Source organism: Ursus arctos, unplaced genomic scaffold, assembly GCF_023065955.2.
Source record: "Ursus arctos isolate Adak ecotype North America unplaced genomic scaffold, UrsArc2.0 scaffold_22, whole genome shotgun sequence".
Lineage (NCBI taxonomy): Eukaryota > Metazoa > Chordata > Mammalia > Carnivora > Ursidae > Ursus > Ursus arctos.
The window spans coordinates 9591170-9603784 of NW_026622897.1; the positions used below are offsets into that span (position 1 = coordinate 9591170).

At 56.9% G+C, this 12615-nt stretch overlaps 1 protein-coding gene across 16 annotated transcripts in view; it reads left to right on the top strand.

Moving 5' to 3' along the window:
• NCAM1 (neural cell adhesion molecule 1) overlaps positions 1-12615 on the top strand; it is a 292392-nt gene that overhangs the window by 276948 nt on the left and 2829 nt on the right. For 9 of the 16 annotated variants that reach the window (XM_026505739.4, XM_044386647.3, XM_048217424.2 and 6 more), the window contains 2 exons: positions 9099-9306; positions 10228-10344. In XM_026505739.4, the coding sequence (XP_026361524.1) occupies positions 9099-9306; positions 10228-10344 (325 nt within the window). Of the gene's footprint in view, positions 1-1762; positions 4224-9098; positions 9307-10227; positions 10345-11390; positions 12207-12615 lie in introns of those variants that run through there. The other 7 variants (XM_057316957.1, XM_048217426.2, XM_044386654.3 and 4 more) reach the window with 2 other exon arrangements.

The following is a 12615-nucleotide window of genomic DNA, read 5'->3' on the forward strand; positions in this document are numbered from 1 at the left end:
ACCAAACCTTCAGAGCAGAAAGGGATCTTCTGTGCGTTTCCAGATCAGCCCAGTGCCAGCCACAGGCAGGAGAGGTGGGCATTGCAGCTGCAGCCCGTTGAAAGGGGGTCCCATAAACTCTGCTGGTTTCAAGCGTGGTAGGAAGATGTTCCAGTCTCCCAGCTGCCTTGGTGTGACCCCGTCAGGCCTGTCCTGTCTCTGATGCTTGCCTGGGCACTCTGCTCAGTCGTCACAATAGCGCCTCCCAGCGGGAGGGAGACCAGAAAGGGTACGGCTGCCTAGGACGCGGGCCTGCCTGCGCGTGCACGAGCCAGTTAGCGGAACAACAAAGTGAGGCCAGTGTATGGATCCCCACGGTTGAGTGTGCATGAATGTGTGTGTCTGACAGACATGTGGGGGCCTCCAGGGAGCTGGCCAGTGGGCCTTAAACCACAGATGAGACATGTCGATTGGTCTTACCCTCTGCCTTGTCAGGGAGGCCCCGTAGTGCACATGGTCAGCGTGAAGGCCAGGCACCCGGGCGTGGCTGCCAGAAGTGTTCTCACTACTGCTTAACACCATGTCCAGAGGTGGCCCTGCCGTCTTGTGCCCCTTCTTTCTTTGTGTTCTTTGGTCCATTTTCCATTGAAATCAACAGTCTGGAACGTGTCCAGCTCTGCTCAGCCTTTATGGGACACTTAGGAGCTGGGGGAGCGACAGGCTTGAGTAACCCTTTTTCAGCGAGAGATTTCCGACCGCACCTGTCGCTGGCCTAGGCAACGTAGGCAGGCCGCTTGGACGCGCCGCGTTCACGTGCTGAGTGCTGCCCCTAGCATCAGCTCGTGGGGCTGGAGCAGTTGGGGACCCTGTGAGTCAGATATAGAAATAGGAGAAGACCTTGTCCTCTAGGGTGCTGCCCTGCAGAGGTGTCAGAGTCCTTCTTGTTAAGCTCCAGGTGCCCAGGGAAGCCGGAGAGGGTTGGAGGGACTGCTCACCTCCCCCACGAGGGCTCGGTGGCTCTACCGCACGCGTCTTAGGAGGAGGTGGCTCTGTGCTTGGCTGGACTTCCCTGGCCATGGTGTTGGGACCTGTGTACAAAACCTGCGAGTTACAAGATGTGCGTTCATGGTGGGATTGTGTGGTCAGGGGGTGGCAGGAGGTGAGGGTCGCAGATGAGTTTGTCTTGAACAGCGGGTGTGGCTGGGGGCGTGGCGCCCGAGGAGGAGGAGTCTGGTCTATCCCTGAGCCGCTCATGGTGCTTCTCTCCTGCTGCGTGTAGAAAGCTCTAGAGGCTAGGAGGCTGTGGATAGGCTCCTTGACTGTTCCTAAGAGGCCTGACCTTAGTCAGAGGTAACACCCTCCTAATCACACTCTTGTGTTTGACTGCAGAGGCTCTGTTCTCTCACTTGAATTTCATTTGCTCGCTGACCCCTAACCCCTGACTTCGCCCTGCTGTGCTGCTTCTGGCCTCGCTGAGCTTCGGAACTGGCCTTACGGGAGTGATACCGTACTGAACTCTTCTCTAACCTTTGTCAGTTTAATTTACTAAGTTGAATTAACCTTTGATTCTTGCGTTTTCTATATTTGACCTAATTTTTTTTCTTTTTATCTATTTTTTTTTTCTCTGTTTCTGTCTCTACCTTCTCTTTCCTTTTCCCCCGTCCCCTCCCTGTGTCTGTCTTCACGCATCTCACCTTGGACGTCCGTCACTGGGACATCCCCACTGCCACATTTGTTTTCAAACAACCCATTCTCTCTGGGCGTGCGTTGCTCGGCCCTGCAGCGACCTTGGGAGGCTGCTCCGCGTCCTACACCTTTGTCTCATTGCTTCTCTCTGCAGTGACTCTGCTTTTGCTCTGTTAGGGACATGAACACACACACACACACACACAGTTCAGTTTGCTTAAATGCCCAGTTCCTCTGAGAATGATCAGTGCCCCCTTTGGAAGAACCTGTCAGGACCGCCACAGCCACGCCACCAAGCACTCTGTGTGGAAGAGGAAGGTTTGGTGATGGGAAAAAGCCGGACCTCCAGACATTTTACCATTCACAGATCTCTCGTGCCACTTCACAAGGAGCTTGCCCCTTTCTAGTGGCAGTTCGAAAACACTTGGGAGCGCTTTTCTTTAAACACTGTTTTTAAAAAGCATTATGCTAGGTTTACAGAAAAGTTTCGCACATCTGCTACCTGTTGGATTTTTTGTTGTTGTTCTTACCTGAAAGTGATGCAGCAGAGGAAAATGTCTAAGTGCCTCCTAAAGTTTGCATCAGATTGTTCGAATCGCCACGTGCTCCCCACCCCATTCCAACCCCGCGCTCCTCCTCTGACCTTCAAAACGTAGCTGGCTTCGCCTGTGTTGACGTGCCCGTGTCAGAGAGCCAGACCACTGGGCTGCACCCGAGCATTTTGCTGACACAATGGGCAAAGTCAGTCGCCCGTTGCCCATACAGTGGAAGAAATTGGATTTGTTAGGCATTTTCTGGGGCTGCTCAGATGTTCTGGGAGGCGCTTTGGTCCTGGTATTACAACCAGCAGCTTATGCTGGTGCTGCCAACAGAGCCAGCCTGTGATGCACCCGGTGCCCGTCAGCTTTGTAAGATGGGTGTCCCCCCATCGGGGTGACTTGGGCTGCCCAGCAGCGAGCCACAGGTCAGCACAGAGCCTCGTGTCTTGGGGGTTGTTGTCCGACAGTCTCGCATACACATCAGTCCCCAAGTTGGACGTACCCACCGCAAGCCAGGCCCGGGTCATGCGCTCCCCACCCCACACACACTCACCACGGCAGAAGGGTGGGGACAGGTCCCTCCTGGATTGCCCAGTCCAGAGCATGCACACACTGTGACTGGGTCAGCCTGTCCTACTTCCCCAATCCCCAGCCCCCATAGTGGTCAGTGGCTTTAGTGACATTTAAAAAATTCTGGTGACCGCCAGGTGGTCCTCTCTGCTGTCGGGGGCACGCGTCTGCGCATGCCCAGGAGAGGAGGTGCCGCGTGCTCACTAGAGTCTCGCTCGGAGACTCAGCTGGACCCTGCCCAGTAACACTGTGAGCTCGGGGACGGACCTTCCACTGAACGAGACCTGCCTCCATTGTGGTCCTGTCATCTACATATCTCATCTCTAAACATCCCACAGAAGTTTGAGTTTTGTTCTTGTTGTTTATTTTTTAGTTCTGTTTGTTGTGGTTTTTTTTTTTTTTTTTCTTAATTAATGTTTGAAGACTAGTCTTTCCCTTTGGGAATCCCAGCGATCCCGTCTGCGGGGCAGAGCTGCCTGTGTGGGTTGGCCCAGGCCTGTGTCCCCCAGCGCTCACCATTGAGAGGCTCATGTGCAGACACTGGAGGCCGCACTTTTCCCAGCAGCTCAGGCAGGCAGTGCCTCTTGCCCCAGCCTTGTCTGTCCCCCAGCCCCACCTCGAACCTCTCCCCCTGGGGTCCCTGCCCTGCCTTCACACCAGCACAAGAGAAGCAGGCGTGGTTCTTAGGCATGAGGCGGAGCGTTGAGGAGAGACACGCGGTGCTTCCAGGCCTGGCGTAAGAATCCCAGGTCAGTTAGCGAGAGCTCTGGGGAGGGTGAGGGAAGGAGAGATCTGTCCTCACGCAAGTGGCCCGTCAATGTCCTCCTGGCTCCTGGCATGCTCTTGATATCATCTTGGGCAGGAGTCCCATGTTCACCCAGGAGGGCCCATCTCGGGAGTCTGCCCCAGCTTGGTCCCAGTCCCACCCACACGGGAGGGCCGGTGTCAGTGTTTCCGAAGGGACTCATGGAGATCTAGCCCAAAGTGTAGGGAGAGCTGACATGGCCCTGTCCCCTCAGCACACCCCGGGCGAGGCGGGGCCTCAGCCAAAACTACGTTGGGGTCGGTGCAGGCAGGCCCTTTGTTTGTAACGGGATGCCTTTCGAGAGACAGTGTGAGGGCGCGCCCACTCCCACTGGACACCGTTCTCAGTGACGGCTGTGGCCCCCGGCCCCACCAAGCAGTCCCCAAGATAGTGGCCCTTCGAGACCCCGGCGGGAGGAAGCACTTGCCACCTCGCTCAGCTGCCCCCGCCGCGCCCTGCCAGCGCTGCCACGCTCCACACGCCGCGGGGTTCCTCTGCTCACTTCTGAAATATTTATACGGCAGGTTTGGATCACGTTTGTTACTAATAAGAATGCTAACACTGTTGTGTAGATAATCGGCGAGGCCTTGATGAAGTTTACACCTCTGCATTATTAAAGGAAATAACAGTCCACGTGAACTCACCAGCGTGTTTGATTTTATTGAATAGTTGTGTGTCCTACAAAATGTCAGAAGCCCTTTCCTGCCACCTCACGTGTACCCGAATAACTGATTACCCTAAATCGCACCCCAGACTTAGCCTGCTGCGTGGCGTTCTAGCAGAGGAAATGCTTTCCTTTCCTGATGAGGAGCTGTGCATTTTGCTCAGCTGCCCTGAGAACTCCTGGGGGTCATTGCCTCCTTGGACGTTCCCCGTCCCCAGCAGGCAGGGGGAAGGGGCAGTCCCTTTGCAGAAGCAGGAGGTGGTCACTTCGGGGTCAGAGGCTCACCGTGGGCCACCAGATACACAACTCTGTAACTAGGGCGCCTGATTTCACTGCTCCCGTTAGGACCCCGCAGCAGAGGCTGCGCTGAGTGACCTGGTGATGGAATGTAAGAGAAGGCTCTCATTGGCAAATCCTGTTCTGTTCATAATCACACTTAGTAGAACGCTTCCCGAAAGCCCTTGAGACTGGCCATCTGTTTAAGAGTGGCTTCTGGGAAGGAGCAAGCAGACGTGTACAGGGTTATGAGTAAACCAGAGTCCCAGCTCCGTGGGAGGGGCCCCTGTGCTGCACGGAGAGCCCGTGACACAGTGACTCAGGCCCATTTGGCGTCTATAGAGTGTGAGACCCGGATTCCCATTTAGAGGCATTGAAGAAAGAAAGATGTATGTAGGTCTCCATCTTGGGGCAGCCAGGTCCCTGTTCAGTGTCAACCTCTTGCATGCCAGGAACCACAGAAGATGGACAGCCCCACTTCGTAGCATCACCGTGGAGTGACTCTGACCCTGGAGGTCATGGAGGAGCTGCTCCCAAGAAACTCTCTTTGCATGTGCGTTTGTGGATGGGTCAGTCGGGCAAAGATAGACCCCTGGAAGGTTTTTATGTTTTCCTTTTACAAACTCTTAGCTGAGGTACAGGGGCTACCCTTGGTCCTTCCGGCTCTCCTGGACTGCAGTCCTGTATCACCCCCGAGAGCTAGCGGGTGTCAGCTTGACTTCAGTGCACTTCATCCATTTCCTGGTGTTACCTGGTTTACGGCTGCTTTTCGTAAAAGCTACGCACACTCTTTCTCTAGCTTGAGGAGCACCTTACTCCGTCTGGAAGTCGAGACTCTCAGAGGTGAACTGGGTGGTCCTTTTTCTTCCGGGGACAGTCCTTGCTTTCTCTCCATCCGTTCAGTCTGCTAGGTCAGGCCACGCGGTGAGACTGCAGCTGTTACTCATTGTACAGCAGGTACAAGAGGACCTCAAGCTGTAGTGTGTATGAGGGCCACCCAGGCCGCTCCCCCTAATCCTGATTCCTGAGCCTCACCCCCAGAGATTCTGCTTGGGTAGAAGTGGGGAGCCCCAGAGTCTAAATTTGAAGCACCCCAAAATTCTGCCGCAGGTGGACAGACATTATGCTAAAAGATGTTTATTTTTCACACAAAAATAAAATCACAAGAATGGGTGAATAAAAACAGGACCTCCTGAGTGATGCAGTCTTCCAAGAAAAAGTCCTTCTCAGCACACACTGTGCAGGGGGTCCGCACCGTGCGCGGGGTGCTGCTGGACGGCCATGTGGGACGGCGGGCTCCTGTGGTTGAGGAGAGCTTGGAGACGCCATCCCCCCAGGCCTGCCCCTCATGGGGACCTTTTCCAGAGCATTACAGTATCTGTCAAGGGGTCGTCCAGCCGCCGCTCGGCTGCCTCCAGCCTCAGGGGGCTTGCCTGCCAAAGCAGCTCCTGCTCTGTTAGTTCTTTCTCGAGGGGAGCTGAAATCTACCCCGGGTCCTCGAGTTCCCATCCAGTTTCCATCCAGCAGTGATGCCGAACAAGACTGCGTCCGTGGTCTCACAGCCCACCTGTGAATCTCAGGAGGTGGCGCTCTCATCTCCAGACTCAACGCCCACTCATTTTTTCCAGAATATTCTTTGAACATTTCCTACCAGTCAGGTTGTCCTAGTAGCTGGGGAGACATAAGACAGAGTACCTTGCAGAACCTTCCAGAAAGGACAGCCAAATAAAAAGCATGTAAATGAACAGAAAATGGCAGATAGAGGTAAAAAGAGAAGAAAATAGGTAATACGGTAGATACTGGGCAGAGGGGCCTCACTAGATAAGAGATCAGGGGACGGGGGGAGAGGGCTCTCTGACAAGGTGACCTTTGAGCCTCGGCCTATAGGATGACAAAGAGCCACCCAGGAGGTTATGGGGCTGGAGTGTCACAGGCAAGGGGTCAGCAAGGCACTGAGGCAGGAATTGGGGGGGGTTGTTCAGCAGGTAGAATGAAGGCTCTGGCTGGAGCACAGGGAGCGGCGTGGAGGGCGGTGCCACGGTCACAGCAGTCAGAAGAGTGGCAGGGTCTACAGCGCGTGTAGGGCCTTTAGGGCAGGACGAAGAGTCTGAATTTTGCCTCCGATAGAAGGGAAGACCACTTCCCTTCTTTCTGTCTCATGTCACAAGGGTCTTTGTATCCTCCTGGCCCTTCCCCTGTGCATGCTCCTGGTGCTGGCCTTCAGAACCAAGGCTCCCCCCGCCCAGGTCCGGCGAGCCCAGAGCACAAGCCGGACAACTGCTGCCTCTCACAGACACGGAGACACGGCAGTGGTGTGCCATCCTCTTCGGAGATAGGATGGGTCCCCGAAAACCACACTTATGTATTCACCTCGGAATGCACAGTTCATACCACTGAGTCTGAAAACACGAACATTGCCCCTCACACAAGTAATGTCAGCTCCTTCCTCGGGAAGCAGGCACTCAGCACTGTGGGGCACTGATTCAGGAGGCAGCAGTGGCTTCCAGCCCGGTGTCACAGGCTAGAGAGAAAGCCCAAGGCTGATTCTCCCTCCCTGTTCAGGGAAGCAGCTTTGGGACTCTGAAAATCAGGAAGGCTTGCATGCCTCTCTTTGCTTATTGGGGTGAAATGTGTGAGGACCTGCGAGAGAAGAATGGATGCTTTATTCCACTTTTGTGAGCTGCTAGGGAAAAGACCCGTTCCAGCGGACCTCAGGGGCCAGCCGGCCATTTCCTGCCACCAAAGTCCGGAGACGGCGTGGCCAGAGCTGGGGCCTCTGAGCACAGAGCCCTTGGCCTGTCTTGTTGACTTCCTAGGGATAGGCTAGGGTTTTCAGTGTGGGTTGGATGGGACCAGCCAGCGAGCCCAAGGAGGAAAGGCTGGAAAGTAAGACCAAGGTCCCAAAGAAGCCACAAATATTCAAGAATTTGAGAATCTTCTCCAACTAAAGTCCATCTGTGCCATGGGTACTACGAATCCAACTGTGAGTGAGCAGTCATCTCTGGTGTGCCAGGCTAGTGGCTCGTACCCTGAATTAAACTTTGAAAGAAAGACCAGTGGGGTAGGACCACCACTGAAGAAGCTCCATGGGGCCTGAGTAGGGACCCCCTGGGCAGAGAAAGGAGTGCCCCCAGGAACACAGACTTCATGGAAAAAGAAGAATGTGGCCTGTTTGTAGCACCTGTCACCTTGGACTACGCATTCCTCCATTATTTGGTATGACGTGTGGCTGGCAGCGCACCCCAGGCCCAGCCTGGTGCTCAGCAAAGGCACAGTGGGACCCAGATCGTGTTGGCCACAGTTTCTGCCTCTAGTGGGCAGACCTGGGTGACCCCAGCGGGTCCTGCGGCACAGGAGGCCTCAGACAAGGTCTGGGGGTGGGGTGGGACTGCCAATTCTGGGACTCTGTCCTTCCAGAAGAAGAAAAACGAAGCAAACGTGCTCAAGTTTCAGTCTGAGGTCGTGGTCCCCACACTGGCTTATGGCGGAGCTCTTCATGGGTTCTTGCTTCCTGGAGCATGACCACATGTCTCCCAGACACTGGGAGGACTCGCCAGTCAGGGGGCCACCTCAGGCAACTCACAGCCATCACAAGGGAGCCTGGGGAGCTGAGCCTGGGGCCCTTCTGTGAGACCATCAATCCCCCGGGGCCCTAGAGGCTTGTAGATGGACACCAGGGGAGAAGGACACAGAGGCCGAGTCATTCAGAGTGAGCCCATCCAGAACAGGCGTGCTGGGTACTGCTCGGATGTGAGACTGCATGTCTGTCTGTAGTGGGCACGGAGGGTATTTGCCCTGAGTGTGAGTGTGCCTGTCCGTGTGGACGTGCATCTCTGGGTGAGTCTGCTGGGTTTCCTGAAGTCTGAACCAAGTGGGCCTGAGCTCCCAGATGGTGAGTATACCCAAACCTTTCACCTTGCCTTCCGGGGCTGGGCAGACCTCCATGTCTCCAGAGTCAATGGGTTTCATTCGGCTCCCTGGGTGAAGTGAAGGATAAACCATGTACGTTGTCCAGTGTTGGGATCCTCTGGGGCTGGTCCTAAAGAGGAGAGGAAGTGGGGTAGCATCTGGGCATACCGTTGTGCCTGATGTCAGCACAAGCCCACTGGAAGCCCTGGGAACCCCCTGCTGCCCCAGATGGGAGCCTGTCCGTGACTACTCCCCAGAGCCACAGTCCAGCCTGAAACCAGTGACCTCCACCTACCTGCCTGCTGCCAGGGCTCACAGGAGATAAGCTAAGGCTGGGTCGGGAGGAGGCGCGGACACTGAGCACAAGGATGGAGACACAGCTCCCAGTCCCCGCTCGCATCCTGACTCGTGGGTGCCTCGTGCCCCTGTACCCTGGTCTGTGAGATACGGCTGCCATCCCCCCCTCTCGGAGATACGAAGAGACTCCGTTGTCTCAACACCGGGGTATAGAAAAGCCCCACGGAAGGTGCCCCTCTTGACACAAATGCCATGGCTTTGTGCTGTAGGCTCTCCCCCACCCCCAGGGGCTGTTGCTCTGCAGGGCGCAGGAGTGTGCATGGCAGGGTATTAACCGCCAGCCATCTCTCTCTCTCTCTCCCTCCCACTCAAGCCAACGGCAGCCCTACATCAGGCCTGAGCACTGGGGCCATCGTGGGCATCCTCATTGTCATCTTCGTCCTGCTCCTGGTGGTGGTGGACATCACCTGCTACTTCCTGAACAAGTGTGGCCTGCTCATGTGCATTGCCGTCAACCTGTGCGGAAAGGCGGGGCCCGGAGCCAAGGGCAAGGACATGGAGGAGGGCAAAGCCGCCTTCTCGTGAGTGTAGACCCACTTGCCACTGCTGGGGTCTGGGCTCTGCCCCAGGCGGGGGCGGGGGCGGTGGGAGCAGCAGTGGAGCCATCTCATAGAGAAATGTTTCTCAGAGCACAGCCTTTGGGGGGTCCCTGTTTGCAAAGCAAACTCTTGGGCCCAACCTCACATCTAACATACTAGAATTTCAGAGTACTTTGAAAATCCCTGCATAGGTGAAAATGAGGGGAATTTTCAGAGCAGAACCCAGAGCAGACCTGCCATAGCATTTGAGAGACCTACTTGCCTTGCTGTCATTCTTTCATGTATTCATTCATTCATTCATTCATTCATACATTCACTCAAACATCTCCCAAGAAATGTTTATTGAGCAGCTACTATAGGGCAAGGCACTATTCCCAGACACTAGGTTACAGCCACGCACAGAACAGGTAAAGCTCCCTGTCCTTGTGGAGCTGAGGCTCCAGACCTGTCCCTTCCAGCATCTCTGGAGAAGCACGTCCTGAGTGCATCAGCCGGAGCCTTCACTGACTCCGGGCGAGGAGGGACAGAGCGAGGGGTAAGCCGTGAGCACCAGCGCGTGTCAGAGTCTGTACGTAAACGCAGGTGATCCTGTGCCAGGCACTGCGCTAAGCGCTTCATACTCATCATCTCGGTTAATGTGAAACATCTCGACAAGGCAGAGACTATTTACCCCATTTTCCAGAGGAGGAGATGGAAGCAGGGGTGAGCAAGTCAGGTGCTCAAGGTCACACCGCTAGCACAAGTGGGAGCTGAGGCTCAGGAACTTGGGCCTGGCTTGAGATGCGCCACCCACCCCCCCGCCAACTCTGGGCCAGGCCTGGGTGCCATGAGCCATGGCTCGCTTCTCCAGGAGCCCCCTCCCTGCCCAGCAGCCCGGGATTGAACCAGCCATTCTCTCCACAGGAAAGACGAGTCCAAGGAGCCAATCGTGGAAGTGCGGACTGAGGAGGAGCGGACCCCAAACCACGATGGAGGGAAACACACGGAGCCCAACGAGACCACACCTCTGACAGAGCCCGAGTACGTGGGTGGGGAGGGGCTGTCCCTCATCAGCAGAGCCCCGCACCCACCTCCTCCCCTACCCACACCGCCCATGCCTCCCACCCATCACTCCCAGCCACACAAGGCAGGCCAGACTCTGGAGCCCTTGGCCAGAAATGCCTGACCCCCCCTCTCTCCCTAGAGAGAAGGCATTCTGGGTTCTGGTGAGGTACTGCAGGTGCTCTGAAAGGGCTCCTGGGATGAGTGGGATCTCTAGACCCTGGTTCCGAGTCACACACACATCCCGGAAACGGCCGAAGGGGGCAAAACTTCATTGAGAGGGGCTGAGCTTTTGAGAGGCTTAGCAGATTCTGTTTAGGATTTGCAAGTACTCTAGGGGTTTCTGCGTTCTTCCTAGAAAGGTGAGAGAAGGCGGGGGGGCTGTGAAGCTCCCCAGCCCTCCTGTTCTCAGAAGCCTGGGGGACCCTCCGTCAGAAACCTCGCCCAGCTGAGCCTGTGATGACTGCTGGCTATCCTGAGTGCTGTGGGTTTGAAGGGAGTGGAGTGAACGGCAGCACGAAATCTCTCACTGGAGAGCCCGCGGCTCCTTGGGGCCGTTTGGAGCGCTCGTTGCCTTCTTCCCAACTTTCCCCGTCACTGCCCATGGAGCCTGTAGGACAGCGGGGCCCAGTTGCTCAGGGGCCTAGGGCACTGGCAGTGGCGGCCGCTGGACCGAAGCCTGCCCGTCCTTGAGCTGGGGTGCAGGCAAGGCTCGGAAAGGCCCCGACAGGGCTGTAGGGAAAGGTAGCCTAGCGCAGAGAGCCGGAGGGGCATCGGCAGGGAGGAAGGGCCAGCTGCAGGTCCCTTTACACTGCCACGTGCTCTGTGTCTCCTGTCTCCTCTTCTGCCCGCCTGGGCTTGTGCTTCCTCTCGCCATCCTTGTGTCTCTGTGGGCCTGTGTCCGTGCCTGTGCGTCCCTGCATGCCCTGCCCGCACCCCCCTCCTTGGCTGCAGCCCTTCCCCTGCTTCTCTGTCTTGTCTGAGCTTCATTGTCTATTCTCTTCTACTTCCTGTCCTCCCCACAGGCTGCCTGCCGACACCACAGCCACTGTCGAGGACATGCTGCCTTCTGTCACCACCGTCACCGCTAACTCTGACACTATCACCGAAACCTTTGCCACTGCTCAGAACAGCCCCACCAGTGAGACCACCACCCTGACCTCCAGTATTGCCCCCCCGGCCACAGCCACACCTGACTCAAACTCTGTGCCCGCCGGCCAGGCCACCCCTTCTAAGGGGCCCGGCGTCGCCACCTCCTCCCCGCCCCCCCCTTCAGCCCCCAAGGTGGCCCCCCTCGTTGACCTGAGTGACACCCCGACCTCAGCCCCCGCTGCCAGCAATTTGTCTTCTAGTGTCCTGGCTAACCAGGGGGCTGTGCTCAGCCCAAGCGCCCCTGCCAGCGTGGGGGAGGCCTCCAAGGCCCCTCCAGCCAGCAAGCCGGCCCCCGCACCAGGCCCTGCCACGGCCGGGGCAGCCAGTCCCTTAGCAGCAGCGGCCGCCCCTGCCACAGAAGCCCCCCAGGCCAAGCAGGAGGCTCCCAGCACCAAAGGCCCGGACCCCGAGCCCACCCAGCCTGGCGCCGTGAAGAGCCCGACCGAGGCAGCCACGGGCCTCACTAGCCCGAAGAGCGAGGCTGCCTCCGTCAGCGCCACAAACCCTGCCCAGGGCGAGGACTTTAAAATGGACGAAGGGAACTTCAAGACCCCAGATATTGACCTTGCAAAGGATGTTTTTGCAGCCCTGGGCTCTCCTGCTCCCGCCACTGGGGCCAGTGGACAAGCCCCTGAGCTTGCTCCTTCCACTGCAGACAGCTCTGTTCCGCCTGCACCAGCAAAGACCGAGTACGGCCTCTCTTTGTCTGCTGTGGTCGGGGTGTGTCCCGTGGTGGTGTGCGTTTGTGCTGTGCTGTGTCCTATCTGTGAGATGTGTCTTCAGCCTAATCCCGGGCTTCTCTGAGGCGACTGCCAAGCAAGGGGCTGGGATGAGGCGGAGAGAGTGGGGGCAGGCAGCAGGCCCAGCAAGCAGCCGCCTGCTCGCTAATTAGGCCATGTTAATTATGTCTTACCATTCTGGCAGTGGCTTCTGTTTTCCCTGGGGGGGAGCCTTGCCGTCGGGCCACTGATGAGCGTAGATTGGGAAGCGAGCTAAGGAGGCCAAGGTGCCCTTATCGGCCACCCCAGGGCCCACAGACAGTCAGTGTGTTAGCCAGGGCTGGGCTGAGTCCGCAGCAGAACGACACTGTTCCGCAGG